We start from the raw sequence: 19,754 nt of genomic DNA on the forward strand, positions 1-19,754 counted from the left end.
AAACCAAAAGTTTCACGAAAGGCAGAGATTTATATGCTTTATTAAGTACACCTCGGGAGTACTGGGTTGGACCCCTTTCGTGTCTTCAGAACATCCTCAGTTATTCGTGGCACAGATTGAACAAGGTGCTGGAAAAAATCGTCAGAGATTCTGGTCCAGCATCTTACAGTTTGTCTGCTGCATGTCCAGGATGTGAATTTCCTGTTCCACCGCATCCCAAAGATGTTTTCTTGGCTTTGAGTACAGTGAAGTCATTATGTTGAAGGAAGCAGTTTGAGTTGACTGATGGAAGCAGTGATCAGGAGATGAGTACACTGTCGGTCGTGGTGTTTAAAGGAGGTTCGGTTGGAACTAAGAGCTCAGAAGTGCAAAGGTACCAAGCACCATTATCCATCCCCAGCAGCCTGAACTGTTGGTACAAGGTAGAATGGACCCATGCTTTAATGTTGTTTACACCAACCTCCTATTTGAAGGTTTGAAACTTATCAGACCAGACATACTCCAGTTTTGGGGAGCCTGTGTAACTCATGTTTTTAGCTAACAGGCGTGGAACCCAGTGTGGTTTTCTGCTGCAGCCCACCTATCAGTTGTGATTTTCTCCACATCCAGAGATGCTTTTCTGCATACCTTGGTTGTAACAAGTGGTTATTTGAATTTTTCAGACCATCCTCTAAACTCCAGAGTTGGTTGTCTGGGAAAAATGTCAGTAGATTAGCAACTTCTAAAATACTCACCAACAACAATCCCACATTCAAAGTCACCTTAGTCGCCTTTGTTCCCGATTTCTCCAGGACCAGGTAATCCTTGAAAACTGAAGAACCTCAACTAAATAAACACACAACAAACCCATCCATCAGTCTCCTTCTGCTTATCTGGGGCTGGGTTGCAGCCTAAGCAGAGAAGCCCAGACCTCCCTCTCCCCAGCCAATCCAGGGGAACACCAAGGCGTTCCCAGTCCAACCGAGCGATACAATCTCTCCGGCGTGTCCTGAGTCTTCCCTGGGACATCCTCCCGCTGGGACATGCCTGGAACACCTCACCCAGGAGGCGCCCAAGAGGCATCCTCGTCAGATGCCTGAACCACCTCAGCTGGCTCCACACAGCAAACTTCCTTTTAGTTGTTTGTCCCCAAACACGCTGCAAAAGGAGTTCAGTTTCTTCACTCTTGGCTAACCTCTATCAGGACAGTAAGCAAACAGTTACATTCAAAGCAAAGTCCGTGGTCGACTGTGTTCACTCGATAAAATTTTATCAAGTGGAAAAAAAGTGAACAAAAAGATGCTTTTTTTTTTTTTAAAGCGTGATTTATTTCTCTTTTTTCCATGACAACGGTACAGAAGACATGAAAGTACAGAGGGGACTGAAATCATCCATCATGACTGTGAGGGCAAGCAAGAGTACCAAATGGAGTAAAAGATATCGTATCAAAAATTTCAGTTTTATCATATATATATTTATATAGGACTAATAATTCTTCTTTTCTTTTTAACTATGCAAAGCAAGGAATGCCCTTTTTCCATTTATTGTGAGGGTTTCCTCAGGTACGGCCAGCATTATTATTCAACCAAATAAGAATAAAAAAACAAACAAAAACAAAACAAAAGTCTGGACATGAGAGGCTGGGAGGGAATTAGAGGCTTCCTGAAGTCCGGTCCGATGTGGCGTTAAGTCTCATTGTGGCGCGTCTGGGCATGCCCACAGGAGGTGGGGGGGGCGGGGGTGGATTGTACTTTTTCAGGTTTAGGTCGGCCTCAGCGGGAGAAGGTCTTTCCACTGAAAACGTAAAGACAAAACAGTTTTTTGTCAGATGAGATCAGATCGGTCACATGTTATGATAAAAATGAAGACAGAACCAGTGAAGAGTGAGCGAGCCCGACTCCTCCTGCACTGGTAGGTACCGTAAAAAACAAGCTAAACACAACATTTCCCCTTATTTGTGTCACACATGCTAAAACTAAGCTGACTGCTGCCTCCAGCTTTGGATGAGCAAATGTAAACAAGTTTCCAAGAAACGGAGTCAAGTTTAAAAAACCAGTTCAACGAAAAGGACTGCACGTTGTAATCCTCAGCAATTGAAAAAAGGAAATATTTACAGGTTGTTGTTCGTGCATTTCCTGTTTGTATCGTGTTTTGGCAGGCCCTCTGAGAGCTACTGAAAGATTCCACTCATCTTTGTGCATACCTGAACATCAAAAACGATAGTGCTACACAATTAAGTAACACTATCAGCACATCTAATCAGCCAATCATATAAGGAAATCTGTCGCATGCTTTTGTGTCATTGCGTGACATTAAAAGGTGACTGACACTCGGATTTCAGTTTTGTGTTCACATCAACATTTTTTTCTGTCAGTCGTCAACCTGAAATTCAACAGAAATGTTTGTCAACTAACTGCCGAAGCCGTGAGTGGCACTCGTCCAGTCTTCCAATCCGATCGTTCCTATTTCGGTTACACATTAGCCTCGATACAAAGCCTCTCTGAGCTCACGCTGTATGTATGTATTGTATGTAGGCAAACATGCTGCACACCTCAAAAACACACAGACTGAAAGCTGAAAAAGGCGCTTTTATCTTGTAAAAACAGGAGTGCCGAGATAGTGTCCCCAGACTGAATCCGCCTCTTGTTTTGCCTTTTTTATAAGTTATCACGAACAAGGATGTTTCTGATTCCCGAACACATCCTTGTGCAACATCTGAAATGTGTTAAAGGGCGACCGTGGCTCAGGGGGTTGGGAAGCGTATCTGTAACCGGAAAGTTGCCGGTTCGATCCCCGAGCTCTCTGTCCTGGTCGTTGTGTCCTTGGACAAGACACTTCACCTACCGCCTACTGGTGTTGGCCAGAGGGGCTGATGGCGCGATATGGCAGCCTCGCTTCTGTCAGTCTGCCCCAGGGCAGCTGTGGCTACAACTGTAGCTGCCTCCACCAGTGTGTGAATGTGAGAGTGAATGAATAGTGGCATTGTAAAGCACTTTGGGTGCCTTGAAAAGCGCTATATAAATCCAATCCAATCCATTAAAACTGAAGATGAAGCCTTAAAGTGCGGGTGAGGTTGTGTTAAGTCAAATATAATCAGTTGAACTCAGTTTGACAGAAACAGGGAGGACAGCAGAGGCTACTTACGAGATGGTCTTCATCTCCTTCTTCTCTGCGTCGGGTCGAGCGCGGTTCAGCACCTTGAGGAAGTCTGACGTCTTGGCTCTCATACGTGTGTGAATGTAGGCCTGCGGAAGAGACGGGACGTGTGATTCAATGCCAATCGCAACCTTATGATTTAAGTGCTTAGTCTCCAGTGTTGGCACATTTCCCCTGGTCGCAACGCTGCAGGGCAGAGGGGGGGATGCATGCTTTGCTCTGTGCTAATGGCTCGAGCGAAACTTCTCATGCTCAAAAAAAACAGCGGTTGTTTGTTTTCTAAGTTTACATCACTGATTAGGGGTTACAAGAAGAGGACGACGTTCGAGCAAGTCTTGTTTCGTGGGTTGTCGTATCTACACAAACGCCCTCTTAGGGGTAGTCAGGCGAGATCTCACCGACAGCGGGACTTTGTATTGTAGAGAAAGAAAAACAGAGAAACCGCAGTATCGCGGCGGAGGACTTGTTTGTGGTTTTTAGCTTTCAGTTTTGGCAGGTGTGTTTACTGACTTGAGTTCACCTGTCAGGGCCCTTCAAACACAACCAAACAGCTCAGAAATAACACTGAAACGAACAAAACAAGCATTTATTACTTGGGACAAAGATCGGGCTGGATCGAGGATTAAAGCAAAGAAACTTTTGTTGTGTAAAATTATTTGAAACCCAGAAAACTTTTACTATCGGTTTTCTCTGTGTATGATGTGCTGCCAAGTAGGAGAGGAGTGACTGGCTGAGGTGAATTCACCTTGGAGCACTTTATGTGGTAGTGCAGGTAGTCCCTGAAGGTGTGGATGAGGTTGATGGTGTTGTCTCTGGCATTGGCATTGGTGTGACGCGGAAACAGGACTGAAAACACAAAGCAACAAATTAAAACCACTGCGTTAGCTGAGGAGTGACCAGCAAATACGAGTCTTTGTTAAACTAAAAACAAAGCACCGACCGAAAGTGATGTATCCGATGTTGTCCCCGACGGCGGCGTCTGTGTCCTTCAGCTCCAGAGGAGGCTCCCTGTGGCTGAAGAGCACCTGGGGAGCTGTGTGGCTGGCTCTCCGACCCTCTTTGAACTCCTGCACACAGGAAAAATATGTTTGCAGCACTTTTTTAAAGCTTCTTTAACCCTTTAAGACCTACCATAGAACCAAGTCCACCAGAGCTTATATTATATTTTTACATGCTGTGGAGCCATTTTTGGGAGCATTTCAAGTTGCTATACATCAATACAACCATTACAGCCTAAAATTTAATAATATGTATGCATTAAGTGCATAGTAATTACATAAATTGCAAAAAAGTGCAATAAACTACGAAAAAATTGAAAATCGTTTTTGTTTTTTTAACATATATTTCTAGTTAGAGAAATTTAAGAGGCTTATCCCTCAAAACTGTAAATACAAAAAAGTTGCACAAAATAGTTTCCCACCACAAGAAATTTATTTTGAGTGTCTTCATAGTTTTATTTTTGAAATACACCAATTTTTATACACTGCAGGAAAAACGAAAATAAATATTATAATGCAAATTTGCAAAAAAAGCAGCATATGCATCAAAATAAACTATTTCCAGCAGTGCAATATGAGTCCTAAGCATCCCAGAAACCACACAGAAAGTCATAAAGTCAAACATAACTTTTAAAAACACCAGTATAGGCTCATGAGGCCCTGATGGTAAAAAACTACATTTCCGCGAAAATGACGTCACTTCCGGTTTCCGGTTTCATGGTGGACATGCGATAGTTCGTGCTGACGTCTATTCCAACGTGGGAAGTGTTATGAACAGCTGATCGGATCGGCAAAGCGTGTTTCTGAAATATTATGTTTTTGTTGCTGCAAGTGCTTTTTATGCAGTTTTTGCAAAGCTATATGTGGAAGAAAACTGTGACCGAGGACAAGCTGATGGCATAAGATGTAAGTACAACTCCTCCGGTTTCATATGCAAAAAAAATTACTGCGCTAGCTCACGTGGTTGCAGAGCTACCGGGATTTAAAAGTAGTTGCGCAAAACGGAGCGTGCTGCTCTGACCGGTTTTAAAGGGCTAATTATCAAAATGAAAAAAAAAAAAAAGAGAGAGGGCAATACAGTTGGAATCAGTGGTCGGAATGACAGGAATTACAGGAATATGTTACATGAAAGTGCTCCACTCTGGTCCAGCAGGAGGCGGTAATGCAAATTAAAGCCCCTTTTCCATTAGAACCTACCCGGATCGACTCGGCACAGTTTGCTACTGTTTTCAGGGTTTTCCATTCACTTGGAACCAGGTACTTTTAAATATCTGCTCTGCAGAGGTTCCAAGCGATCCAAACAGGTACTAAAATGTGTCATCATCAGACCTCATGCCACTGATCTGCTGGTCAAAATTAAAACCGCCTTTTTTGAAACAGCAACAGAGGAAATGGGTATAAAAAAATAACGCAGTGTTCCCTCAAGTCTGATAAATATCCACAGACCGATCAGGCCGAGAAGCGCGTATATTCTTCCCTCGACGTCCATCCAAGTCGAGTCGTGGCGAGTCGATCCGAGTAGGTACTAATGGAACAAGAGCTAAGCAAAGACAGTAGAAAATCAGTAAATGTGGCCTCACACACACCTGCATGAAGACTTTGCCGATGATGACGTCGTCGTCGTCTTTGAACACTGTGCTGAACACCACCGTCACTCTGTCTTTCTTGGCCTCCAAATACCTGCAGCGACCACAAGTTATGTTGGCTTTCAGAGAAATGACAGGAACATCAATTGATTTTTGATATACTTTAAGACCTGTGCTGAAACAACAAATATCTTTAACTTTTGCTTTTCTAAATGTTTCTCATGACACACTCACATGGACTCGTCCTCTCTGTAGTGGACCACGGCCCTCTTCTCGCCCTCTTTGCCTTCCTCCTGGAACTTGAAATATTTCTCAAACACTGAGGCAAAGCAGTTCCTCTTGAGCATGCCGGCCTGGTGGACAACCTCATCTTTGTTGGCTGGTAGAACGTCCAGGTCGTAGAGGAGGGACACGTTGTAGCCTGTAATATAATACATGTAGAGCTTTTATTTTTACAGTCGAGGAAAAAAATAGCATCAAGGCTCAGCTGATTTCTGAAACTTGCAGAAAAAAAGGAGCTCAAAAAGACCTTACCCGCCTCTGGTGAAACCAGGAAGTTCCCATAGACCCTCTTGAGCAACTGGAATTAAAAATATGAACTTTATTTGTAACACGCCTCCGTATTGTGGTTTTTCAAGAGCTGCACTGGACAGAACAAATGTAGCACGACAGCAAAAGACAGATTACTCAATGGGCCTAAAAAAAACAAACTGAATAATTACTCTGCTAATTGAAGAGTATTGAGCTTTGAGCCCGACTCCAAAGGTGTAGCTTTAATAGCACAGTGGAGGATAATTAAAACTTGGAGGCTTTCGTTTAACCACTTTCAAAACAGATCTTTCATTTTCTTGGAAATCTTAGTAGTTTTCACATGTGGTGGGAATCCTGTGAGATCTAAGAGGACCTCTTCCAGCTCCATATTTTTAGACTTGATGTCTAAGGTAGCTTTGCAAAAAAAAAAAAAAAAAAGAAAAAGAAAGAAAGAAAAAACAAGAAGAAGAACTTTATTGGGATTTTGCAAAAACATGGCCTCTAACCATGTGGTGTGAATCTGTCCATCATTTTGGATGTTTAACAACTGTGGTGACGATGTAGGATCAAGTGAATAAGGTCCTGGTCACCCAGGCCTAGAGACTGGTCTGCAACCATCTGGCAACTACCCGCATAGTATTCTCTAACTGGTTTTAAGTGGTTTCTGGAAGTTGACCCAATCAGGCAGGACTTCATACTGGTCAATGATGCCTTACCAACCGCCTATCAATAGGGAGAAACGCTCAGTTCTTGACCGGTTAGCAAAAAACCTTCTTGTGACTGCTTTTGTCAGCTAGCGTACCGCTGCGGTCTGTATTTAAAGGGAAGTGATGGACTTTGAGCTGTAGTGATACTGTGAGGAGGAAATGGGAAAGGTCAACTTTCAGACTAAAAGTTGCACCTTCTGAAACATGCTGGCTGCAGTGCTGTGGCATAACTTTTACTTTAAAAAACAATGTTCTGTAGTTCTAATTAGATTCAAGCTGTATCTTATCCACATCCTTTTCAATCTGTACCACCGCTGGGCCTGCAGTTAACAGATATTTGCAGACAAACATCAAAAACTACAGGCAACCAAAGCAATCGCTACATTTTTGATCCAGCAACAACAAGCAGCTTTAAAGAATCACTGCCAACCAGTGGGAGAACACACAGTTTCCCCTAACAACTGGTGGCTCCATCACATAGAATATGACATGTGCTAATGAGAAACCTCAATATAATACCAGATTAATATCTAAGAACACAACATAAATTCATTAATAGATTTATGAATTCTAATACTCAATACTCAACCAAGATACTGTTTTCACTGTTCAACTCTTCTTTCAGGTCACCAGATTTTTTACCTGCTCACCTTTACTCGTCCTCCTTTTGTGATTCTTTAATGTTATTTTTCATTGAGAAAATTCACAAAATACACCAAGATCTGTTTTCCGAGGTTCCATTTAGCTCTTCCTGTGTAATTCCTCTCCCATCACACTGTTTTTCTGCTTTCCAGCTCCCCTCGGTTACTGATATTTCAGATTTCATCTGTAAGTCAAAACCTTCTACTTGTCAGCTAGACCCCATTCCTACAGTTTTGGTTAAGGCATGTCTACCTTCTTTGCTTCCTCTCATATCTGCCATCATCTGCTCTTCACTTACCACTGGAACTGTTCCTTCTTCCCTCAAAATTGCTGCCATCACCCCAATATTGAAAAAAACTGGTCTAGATCCCAATAATTTTGAGAATTTTCGGCCTATTTCCAATCTACCATTCCTTTCAAAAATTCTTGAGAAAATAGTTGCCACACAACTCCACTCACATTTAACTAATAATAATCTGTATGAACAGTTCCAGTCTGGTTGCTTTTAAGTATAGGGCGATCGTGGCTCAAGAGTTGGGGGTTCGTCTTGTAATCGGAAGGTTGCCGGTTCGAGCCCCGGCTTGGACAGTCTTGGTCGTTGTGTCCTTGGTCAAGACACTTCACCCGTTGCCTACTGGTGGTGGTCAGAGGGCCCGGTGGCGCCAGTGTCCGGCAGCCTCGCCTCTGTCAGTGCGCCCCAGGGTGGCTGTGGCTACAATGTAGCTGCCATCACCAGTGTGTGAATGTGTGTGTGAATGGGTGGATGACTGGATATGTAAAGCGCTTTGGGGTCCTTAGGGACTAGTAAAGCGCTATATAAATACAGGCCATTTACCATTTAAGTGTACAGCGACCTTGAGTGTTTTGAAAGGCGCTTTCAAATAAAATGTATTATCATTATTATTATTATTAATATAAATGAAAGAGAACGTTTGGCAGCTTCCTCATGTCCCAAGACTTCTCACCACAGTGGACGATCTACATACTGATATCAGGACTCGAGACGAGTATCAGAAGGAAACAGGAGCCTGGGTTTGCGTCTCAATCCAAAGGAGAAAAATGGCCACTGAAGCTTTATGATTACTGCAGCAGAGTCAACGCTTGGATTGGTGTTCAATAGCGAGGGTCCTTTTAGGCAGTTTGCTTCATAGGTGAGTTGATCAGTAGAAATCGTATTACTGGCCTATCGGCTGCTGGCTGATAAACTTGCCCAGCAAGCTTTTTTTTACTGACCATCCGTTATTCTGAACTCAACACAGTTCAAAATAATCCTGCAGATGTTTGAGCTCATTTTCTCCCAGGTGAGCGGCCCTCGCAAACAAAAGATGTGAACAGCAGCTGTGAACCTGAGACGATCATATTAGTGATATAGCCACTCTTACTGACATCATACAGAGCTGAGAGTAGAAAACAAATGTTTGTAACAGAGTTTCTACCTCCTGGGAATTACTCATACATACACTGACTTGTTGAACATCCGGAATTTCATCTGTATAAGAGATAAGAGCGTGAAAGGTCTGTTTTAAGTATGTGGTTTACAACAGAGCAGAGGTGGCTAAACAAACTCGCTGCACAATGAAAGACTTGTACTGTGACAGGAAGGAGGTGTGTGTGTTTCAAGGAGGTAATGAAAGGTCGGGGGCTCCTCTGTAATAGATGCCTGTCATTCAGGAATGAACAGAGCAATATGCAAATCAGACAAACGGCAAGAATCCAACACAAAAACATCACAGTCTCCTCACAGGGGTCTGTTCTTTCTTCCTTGGACTTACTCCCTTTAGGTCAAATTACTCGACATACCAACACAACATGTAGATGGTTTACAAGTGTATTTACCTATGAAACAGCTGTTCCATAAGAAGGCTAAGTTTCACATTGTTTGCTCTAACGAGCGGCTGACGGGTGACCTGGGCTTTTGAACTCCTTTTATTAAAACGCAGGTTAAGAACTTTAAGATAATCTTTGACAAATCAATGCAGCCAAGTCAAGAGAGCAGTTTGCTCCAAACATTTTTTGTGGTTATGCATGCCTTGTGTTCCACCCACAGACTGGACTGCTGTTTGGCGCTGCATACTGGAGTTGCTCAATCATATCTTGCATGTTTATGTTGGTCCAAAATGCTGCGGCCAGATTACTGACTGGGAAGAAACAAAACGTTTGCAGCCTGTGCTTTACAGAATCCAGAGTAAAGTGACACTGTTGGAGTTTAAAGCCTTAAATTCTCTTGATAAGCTTCCTGATCACTTTTCACTATTTAGCAGTAGAAGCTTATTTCAAAGGGGGCTCGTGCCTTTGCTGTTATCGCACCCAAACCCTGGGATCACCTCACAAGTAATCTCAGACAAGCATCAACTGTGTCTTTAAATCTCAGCTGACGTTCTGCCAAGCTTTAGGAAACTGTCATTGTGTTAATTCATGCAAACACTGAATGTGTGAAGCGCCTATCTTGTTTTTAGTGTGTGTGAGAATGAGCAAGCGGCTTAAAAACAGCACCTGTGCCGCTCATCCAAAAACTGTTGTCCAAACTGACTCGTCACAGGAAGAATAAAACGAATGTGCCACCATTCACCCCGCTATTCCCAGCTTTAGGGAACGAGGAGGGGCGAAGCGGCTGGGCAGCAGCCAAGCCTTTCATACACAGTGGCTGCTGCTCGCAGTCAGCACTTCCTCGCCTGGGGTGAGTCACACACACACACTTCCTGTTTCTACTGAAAGCCTCAGCGACTGCTTTCTTCCTTACATGGCAACAGAGCACTTGTGTAAGTTTGTGTGTGTGGAGGGAAATAATGACCTCATTCTACTTTTATTTTATATCTCAGATCGACTCACCATCATCAGGAATCAAATTCAGTAGCAGCCTTGCCTGAAGCCATGGCTGTTTTTACAGTTTCACTTGCACTCGGGTTTATTATCACTGAAATCAAAGTGTGAAATGAACGACACTTGTACGCACTGTCCCAGATTAACTCATGTACCAATCAGGGATCTGGTAGAAGAAAACTGAACAAAGCTAAGCTAAGCATATTTCAATCAGATGCCACAAAAACAAACAAAAAAACCGAGCCAAAACCTCACGTTTGTTATAGTGCTTTTCATTAAAATAATCAGATATTGTGCTGAAGAACAAAGCAAAACTAAAGGTCCTGTATGATCAAGCCTGGATGAACCTCGGGCACTTTTAGTGCGCTCAAGGATGAAACACCAACACAAAAAAATGCAAAACAAAGCAGCAGGTGCCACGACCACCTGATTTACCCCCTTTAAAAGGAAAGAAAACACATATTTTGCTTGGTTGTGCAGTTTTCTCCCTCAATCTGCCTTTGATCAGCTTCTATTCACTGCTTAGAATAACAGAGCATAAACGGATCAATGCACAGCACTGAATAATGCTGCAAGTGTGTATCAAACGCCAGCACAGACGTAAAAGGACACAGGCCTCTGAGTGACACCGAAGCGTGGTACAGACAGTAGCCAGCAGTGTGGTGGACGTTTATACCAGATTCTACCCACGTTTGCAGCTGGACATGCAGGGCTGGTTTATTGTGACATCATAGCACGCTAGCAGAAGTTTAAACTCACATTAAAACAATATCACAGTAATTGACTCATATTAAGCATAGCCATAAAAAGGCGACTGAATGGAAAGGTAACCCCCCGTGACTGTACTTAAGCCTCGGTTCACAACTGCTTTTTCCTACTCTTGTGCCGAGCTGACGTCATCGTGGATCGCCTTATATGGTCATCATAGCCACAGCCAAAGTAGAGTTTATAAGAAGTGGGTTCTGTTTGTAAAAACCAACATGAGGGACAGCTAAGCAGAAAAAAGGGGCTTTTAGAGAGCGCGGCTTAAAGAGACAGGACCTACAGTGTGTGGGTTCAGATAAAGGCTGAACTGAGGAGCTGCAGAAAGGACAGCTATAAGATGACCAATCATACAAAGCAGCTTTAGTCCCTGATTTAAACTATAGATGTGATAATAATAACTCTTTTAAGGTTATCCTTAATTGCACTTTCTGTATAACGAGAATGTGCTTGTGTGGAAGAGGATGTGAAACCAGCTATAATCAAGACTCTGCAAAGGCCTCTGTGTCAAACATGCTAAATAAAAGAATCATCTGATTCTTTGTATTCAGGTTTTGAGAAACATTTTCCAGCCTCTCTCGCTCTCTCTCTCTTTTGTGTGTGTGTTTTACCTCATCAGCTCCATGATCCTGCAGCTCCTTGTAGAACTTCAGAGAGATGCTGATCATCACTTTGGTCTTGTCCCCATTGGGGTTGGAGATGTGGTACAAGACGCCATCGAAGTCTGCAGCACACAGGCACAGAGTTAATACCAGCGGGGGAGAAATGCTCAACTTTAAACGAATTATAAAACCCATTTAAAAACAACTCGTGTTGACCAAAGTGCTGTACAAACATAAAGCAGAACAAGACAAGGGAGTGGACAAGAAATAAGTAAAATACATGTTAGCAGGCGCTAAACACATTCAGTCACAGCTGAAATAGGCACAGGAGACACGGTGAGCAAATCAGGAAAGACTCCAATGAACTCCTCGATCTTTTCATTCCTCACTCAGACAGACGAGATGTCTTAGTAATCTCAGTCCATGTTTTCAGATTCAACACTGATTACAGGAACATGTGCAATAAGCTGGCTGCATAATAGGAAACTGAAGACAACACCACCATCAGCACCACCCTTTAAATTTTGAAATAGGCGTGCACAAAAATGTGATTGTGTCTGATCAAATCCAAACATTACATTACAACCTTCTTCACAGCGGGTTACACAAAATACTGCACGACACAACACACACAGAAATCTATAAGCCATAATATGAACTACATTAAAGTCATTTAAAGAAATGTCATGCGACCCATCCAACACTGGCTCATATTATTTGGTTTTATTTCATTTGGAGAACTTCCTTATCCAGACAGCAAAAAGGGCACACTGGTGATGACGACTCAACTCGGCTGAGAGAGCTGAGAGTTATCAAAACTGTGTGTTAAAATCTAAACACGGATATTCAAATATAGTACAAACGGGGCAAAAATAGCACGCTGCTGCACGAGACACTCACCTGCAAACGTCACATCGACGGCCTCTGGTTTGGTTCTGTGAGGAGAAAAAGAAACAACACGAGGAGACCAGTTTGTAAAGCCCACAAAGCTGGAGTTCAATTTACCATCTTAAATAGCATCAAAACAAACAAAGAAACAATGAAGGTAGTGAGGAGGTTTAAGTAGACTTGATGGTTAAAAAGGGAACAAAAAGGGTCATTGCACCAGTCAAAGCCACACACTGCAAACAAGCTAGCTAGTTATTGCTTTGTTTCCCGTTTGTTATAATTACTGCCACTAGATTCTTAAAACAATTATTATATTTGTATGATGAAAGCTGATTAGAGCCCATCCAATGTAGGTTTTTAAGAATGATACTAATACCGATATTTGGTGATTTAAAAAAAAAAAATGCAATAACATGGTTGAATTTGCAGACATTATTCTGCAAAAGGAGAAACAAAAAGAACTGTTAGTAGCAGTTGCAGCTGACCAAACTAAATCACTTCCTCTCATAAAACCATAAAAGCTCTACAGTATCTCTAACTTTACAGCACGTGTAGAGTAGCTTAGTCAGTGTCTTCACGGTAAGCTGGTTACCAGTTTGTGAAATACATGGATGGGGAGTTAATCAGAACTGACCCTCATTATTTCTTCTATATTATAATCTGAACAGGACCTGTTAGTTGCTGTTCAAGTTACAGTACTGTACAATACTGGTATTACTCCCGCTGTCAGTCAAGGACTGGGACACAAATTAATTGCAAGATGAAGCAGTGCGCTTGCTAAAATGCAAAACATTTAAATGCAAGATGTAATCACGTCATGATGGAGTCACAGCTTTAATGAATCATGTCGACACGACAGCTTTAAAACAAACAAACAATCTAAGCAATGCCTGGGGAATGCACAGTAGCAAATCAACAGTGTAAAGGTGGATGCTGCAGCGACTTGTCCACACGCTCATGCTCTGAGGAGCTGCAGCTGCTGGCTGTGCACAGAGCAGACTTGACTCAGCCTGACTACAGGAATGCGGAAGCAGGAGAAAAAGCGAGAGAGATGGGCGATGGTTGGCTATCATTTAGCCACTAAAAGCTTTATGTACTGCCGCGGAAGGCAAATAAATGGTCTTTATTAAGTGAAAACACCGCGGGCATATAATCTGATCTGCCGTGGTGGAGTGACACCGGAAATGAGAAGATAGTTTGCCTTAAGTTGTGTCCGGAAAAAAGAAAAAGAAATAAAGTCCTCACTTCATATAAAAATATATTCTATATTTATAAAAAGAGTTTTTATAGGCGGTTTGGGATTTTGCATATGATGTTATCAACCAGTGTGGAATAGCTTGATTTTTTTTTTGATTTTTTTTTAAAAAGCTTATAAATTAGCTTTATTCCCGCTAGCTCCCTTAAGGCTATGTAACCTTTTAAAAATATTTGCTTCGTATTTATTGGCAGCGCAGTGTAAATATAACCTAAGTATCTATTGTGTGCTTTGTTGTTTTATCTCCAAGGTATGTGGGAGAACCGCCAGGGGAGATTAAATTCAATGGGGTTACAATTTTTGGCACAACACCGCCCGTGCAGACACACCCCGGCTCGTCGAGGCAGAGCAACAAGCTAACTCTATGTGTATTTCGGCACTTTAAAAAAAATCAATACTCTTTAACACCACATAGCTTAACTTTGTTGAACCTGCTGTACCCGATCTCCCCCGTTTCTTTAAATGAAGCCATCATCTTCTGTAAGAAGCTAAAGGGGAAGCTAGCGGTGCTAGCCAGGTGTAGCGATGATTTCTCACCCGTTGGATGCGCCGTCGAACTTGAGCGTCAGCGTCTCCTCGATAATGCGGTTATTAATTTCTAACAGGATCATCGCAGCGGACGCCGGTGTCGAGGAAAAAGGGGGGATAAGCGGTGTTGTTTGGTGGGGTTCACCTCTTTGTGTCAAATTCTGCAAATTTTTTCCTGCCCTGACAGACCCGACCGCTTCCGTCGAGGCTACTTCCGCCCGCAACTTCCGCGTATTTTACTCGCAGGGCCCAAATAAGACCGGGGCGTCTAAAATAATGCCTGTAATAAATTCGTAATGACAGTACTGCGGCGGGTTCATAAGAAAGAAACAGGTGTCCGCGACTTAATAAGTGTAAATGGTACATCAATCACAATTTTAGGGCCACACAGCTGCGCTAATCAGGAAATACTTGTTCATACTTGTTATTTAAAAAGGCTATTTATTTATTAAGAACAGACTGCTGTGAGAAAGAAAAGGAAGGTTTTCATGATGGTAGTGAGACCTGCTGTGGTGCATGGTTTGAAGGTGTAACTTACAAAAAGACAGATATCGTTTGGAGACAAAGTTAGAGCGGCAAGACTGAGCTGGTTTGGATGTGTGCAGAGGAGGGTAGTGGATATATTGGACAACGCAAAATGAATATGAGCTGGCAGGCAGAAGGAGAAGAGGAAACCACATAGATGGTTCATGGATGTTGTTGAGGAGGACAGGGGAGGATGCTGGGATAGGGTGAGATGAGGCAGATGATCCACTGCGGCGACCTCTAAGGAATCAGCTAAAAGAAGACTAAAAAAGAAAAGAAAACAAATGGACTACATTACTCTAAAGACTTATTTAAACAGGGAAACCTGATGTGAAAATTAAGTAACCTGAGATTAAGTGAATTGAGTGTGGGGAAAGCACACAAATTACTTAGAAAAGGCCCTATACTCAGCAAGGCAATAATGCTTCTGAATATGAATAATGTTTCTCAAAACACACACACACACATATTATGTTACATGACCAGTCTGATAACCATTTACAAGATTAGTTGGAAAAGGAAAAGGTGTGGTTTCTTAAAAAGTCTGAAAACAAAGTGAGCCATTGTTTTCTGGTTTAGAGTAGCTGTGATTTCTCCATCTAACTACAAATGAAACATGCAGTATTGCACGTCTTGCGCCATGCCTCGTTTCTTTAAATTTTGTTAGGCAAATGTGAAACATGTGCAGCAGTCCTTTTTTTTAAACATGCACACATAGATAAATACATAAATAGAAATGCAGTATGTAATGTAAAAACAAAGCTTGTAGAATTATAAGTATAACTCTGCAATGATACTAATAATAACAAGAAATCGTTAAATTGGTGTGATCGTCTTTATTCTCCATCACAGCCTGAGTTTTCTTAGTCAAGCCTTCTTATTATTTCTTTAAGTCTGCAGGAATAGTTTTCCAGGCTTCTTGGGGGACATTCAAAGGTCTGCTGCCTTTTGTTTTATGACAGAGACTCAACTATGTTTAACTGATGGTTGTAGAATCTCAGTCCATCAGACCTGTTGCGACTTATTGTCAATAACTCTCGTGTAATTTGGCACACCTCAGCCTTCTCTTTCCTTTCCTTGAGAATTGGACAGTCACCCTTCCACTGAGACCATTTCTGATGATGCTTCCATGAACACTAGATGGATCAACTGAAGGTCCACATGCATCTCTTGGCTCCTGTATCAGGTCTTAGATATTTTCATGTTTTTTAAGGACATGACTTTCAGATTCTGTTCATCTGCTATAAATAGATTTTTTTCTTTTGTCTTCCACCTGCCCAGTTTCCTCAAATTTCTTAAGGACACACTGCGCATCATGTAGAGATACCAAGTCAAGTCTTTGGCAAATAGCTATTTGGCAACCACCTCTCTGCAAACAAACAGAAAGCTTTGCTCTGGAAATGATCAGGTACAATTATTGACAAGAAATGAGTGAAAAAAGGCTCAAAGCAAAACCTTGAAAGGTGTTCAGAATACCTGACGAACTGTTGGTCAAAACCACTTTAAACATTTTTGAGAAACTGAGTCCAAGAAAACGATGGTTCCCAAAAATAATGCCAAAACAGAAATATGTGTTACATGTTTTTGATGTGCTAAAAGTTTTGATATGAGCATGAATCCTCTGTTTGGAGATTATAAATCAGCAGGTCATCAATATTCTCAACTGTTTATCCAAATCAGGGCTTTCCTTTAGTTTGACTTTTATGTAAATCAGCATTATTAAATCTATCATCGGTATAAGAGAGGAAAACATTTTAGTACTGTAATAAAGCTCATATGTTAACAATGTTATTATAAATACATTAAAATACATTAAATATCTTATAACACCTTGTACCTGGCGGGATTACCAAGTTAACTTCCCCAATAATGTTAATCGCTCATACAGACGCTGTTATTGGCAAAACAGTCTAAATTCCTGAACATTTATGCAACCCTGCTGTTGTTGTTTATGCTGTTAGACATTTTCTGTTTAACTGGCAGCATGAACGGTATTTCTCGTCAGGGTCTGATCAGTGATCTGGTGTCTGTCACCATGGTGCTGCTGGTACCCACTTCCCCCAGACCAACTGGTTTGGTCAAGTCAAAACATTTTCATTTTTCATTTTGGAGTTTTTGTTAAATTTCCTCACAGAGAACTTTTGCTCGCATTGTTAGAGATCACACTCAACGGGATTACAAGGAAACTGGACTCTTCAGTCTGACCTCCATGTAAGGCACTTGGTGAGTACAGCGCTGCTTTTCTTGGTTAAAGATGTAACCATGTACAATTCATTCTAAAGTTTGAATGTAATAATCAAATGTGTTTAGGTTGGGTGATCAAACCCCCCCAAAACAAACAAAAACAACCCAAACACTTGATGTGTGGTTATTTTTATATCGTTGCTGATAATTAAAATGTGCTCTCCAGCACAAACCTGTGTAACCAGTCGTAAAGCAAACTGTTGGTGTTGTTGTAATTAAAAGATATTTTAAACTAACCGTCAGAAGCTGCCAAGCCTGACATCTTTAGAACAATACAATTAATAAGAAAGAACCATGTAAAGATGAAAAGAAGCAAAACAGGAAACCTGGTATTTAGAAGCAGATAATGACTCCCTCTGACGAAACATATAATTATACAGTATTCAGGGTTTTATGACCAAATTTAAGTTTATATTGGCTTCCCTTTTATCTCCCCCCTTATTTGCAAGGACTCTACAAACACTGCAGACAGGCAGCATTTTTGATTTGGCACAGATTTTTATCCCAGCTCTCCCTCCTGACACAACGTCCACAGGAATTTTAGAGCTTTTCCACAAATACCTACTCCTACCAGTCCCATCCTGGTCTTCAGCCGGGACTTAATGTGCTAATTTACACATATTATTACTGAACTTGTATTAATCACGGAGCCACTTAATTACCAGACAAATCTTTCATCAAATAGTGAGATATCTTATGGAGTTATTTTCAGTGGGGTTTACACTATTTACATTTCATAAGACAAACCATAATTTGGGAGATATTTTACAATGAAAGATGTTGAGACTGGATAAAAATGCAATGAAATGCATGATTTTACAGTAAAACGTATTTAAACCATATTTGTGTTTTTACAGATTGATGAATCTGTATTTTCTAACCATTTACCATTATGTTCACATCTTTTTACATTTTTTATACAGTGTTAATACATTTTAAGACAATCAAACACCTGTAACTTAAAAAATAGTAAAGTTTCTGATCTGTCATAACTTAGGCTTTAAATATGTGCTGATAAATAAAATAAAAGCATATATGTAATAGTTACCTATAGTTAAACCTTTACATAAATACACAAATTATTGAAGGAAAAAAAGGCAAATGTAAAAACAAACAAACAAAAAAACCTACCTTCACTTTCAAATTTTCACTGTCATTTTTTTATATTTTATTGTTGCTCATATGATTTATTTTACATATAAAACTTCAGTTAAGTTTCTTGTGTTTTCTATAAGGTTTTATATTGTAATAGAATGTTGCCAGTTTATTATAAAAGTGCATAACATTGTGGAGACAAACCTTTCGTGACCGTACATGTTGCTCTTGTGACTTTCTGAATAACTTGCGCAAGTTCTCCTGAACAGAAACTGATAGGATCAAAATGAGATTAAACAAATAGCGAGCGTGCCAGGTGTTATTTTCAATGTGTCACTGAGGAAACAAGGCGCTGCTGAATTTACATCAGCAACGATCTGATATTTGCATTAACGATGTGCCTTTTGTGCATTTTGCTTCCTCATTTTTTGCACAATTCTCTTTCTCTTTGCGCAATGAGCAGTCCCATCTTGGGGCAAACGTGTGCATCATCACGAACTTAATTACAGGTGGAAGAGTACTAGTTACTTTTCTAAAGAAGATAAAAGTAAAAAAGTCAGGCATGCAGAGATAAGAGCGGTTTGCCCGCCCACAGTAACTGTACAAATATTTGGCACAAACCCCAGGCAGCTTTCTGAGGAAACCCATGTCAGCTGAGAATGTAGCCCACACCAATGGCAAATTCAAAGCTGTAAAGATAACCACTCTGCAGTATTATGGAGAAGGACCCTAGCAACCCGCGGCATGTTGTGATTAAATAGAACTGAAGGTGGTGACATGAGTCTCTTTGACATTGAGTGGACGGATATAAGGATATAAAACGAGCTGTGCATGCAAGAAAACCTCATAACATCTAAAGTAATATTTCACAAAACCTCATGGAGGGAATTTTAGAGATTGGTGAACAGTTATGAAAAACACCCAAGAAGAACATGTTTCAGATAACGGTTGCAATAGTACCTTCAGACTTTTTCCACATAGGAAAACTGCATCTATTCATCTATTATTAAAAAACACACTTTGCTGAATTGAGTCAAAGTCAATTTAAAGTGTTTAACTTCTTGACACATTAGCTCACTTTTAAAATCTCCTATTTGAGATGAGGTGGAATTTTCTTTTAGTATGTATTTTTTTTTTTAAAGTAAGTATAAAAATTGGTATTTAAGAGATGTCCTCGTTTAAGGAAAACACAAAGTATGAAAGAGTTTACTGAGCACAAAATGCAAAGAAAGTCACTGTAAGGTCCCCCATATGAAAACACAGGACATACCCGACTTCAGAGGATACCCGGGTACACAAAAAGAGATGAACAGAAGTGAATTTGCATTGTCTATGACAGAAACTGCAATAACTAAAAAGAAGAAATAGTCTCTGAAATAAAAAATAAGAGGAAGAACAATCTGTTGTCATTGTGGTGTTTCAAACATATCCTTTCC

At 41.0% G+C, this 19,754-nt stretch overlaps 1 protein-coding gene across 1 annotated transcript; it reads right to left on the bottom strand.

The window, feature by feature from the left end:
* Positions 1-1,282: 1,282 nt before the first annotated feature.
* arpc2 (actin related protein 2/3 complex, subunit 2) lies at positions 1,283-14,683 on the bottom strand. The gene is made up of 10 exons (XM_006808897.3): positions 14,464-14,683; positions 12,684-12,718; positions 11,793-11,905; positions 6,254-6,299; positions 5,954-6,140; positions 5,720-5,813; positions 4,076-4,202; positions 3,881-3,981; positions 3,124-3,224; positions 1,283-1,773 (listed from the first exon to the last, which is right to left on the bottom strand). The coding sequence occupies exons 1-10, from the start codon at positions 14,535-14,537 to the stop codon at positions 1,752-1,754; spliced, it is 900 nt and encodes a 299-aa protein (XP_006808960.1). The 5' UTR covers positions 14,538-14,683; the 3' UTR covers positions 1,283-1,751.
* Positions 14,684-19,754: the final 5,071 nt, after the last annotated feature.

Source organism: Neolamprologus brichardi, chromosome 23 (assembly GCF_056152115.1).
Source record: "Neolamprologus brichardi isolate AB-2024 chromosome 23, ASM5615211v1, whole genome shotgun sequence".
In the NCBI taxonomy this organism is placed as follows: domain Eukaryota; kingdom Metazoa; phylum Chordata; class Actinopteri; order Cichliformes; family Cichlidae; genus Neolamprologus; species Neolamprologus brichardi.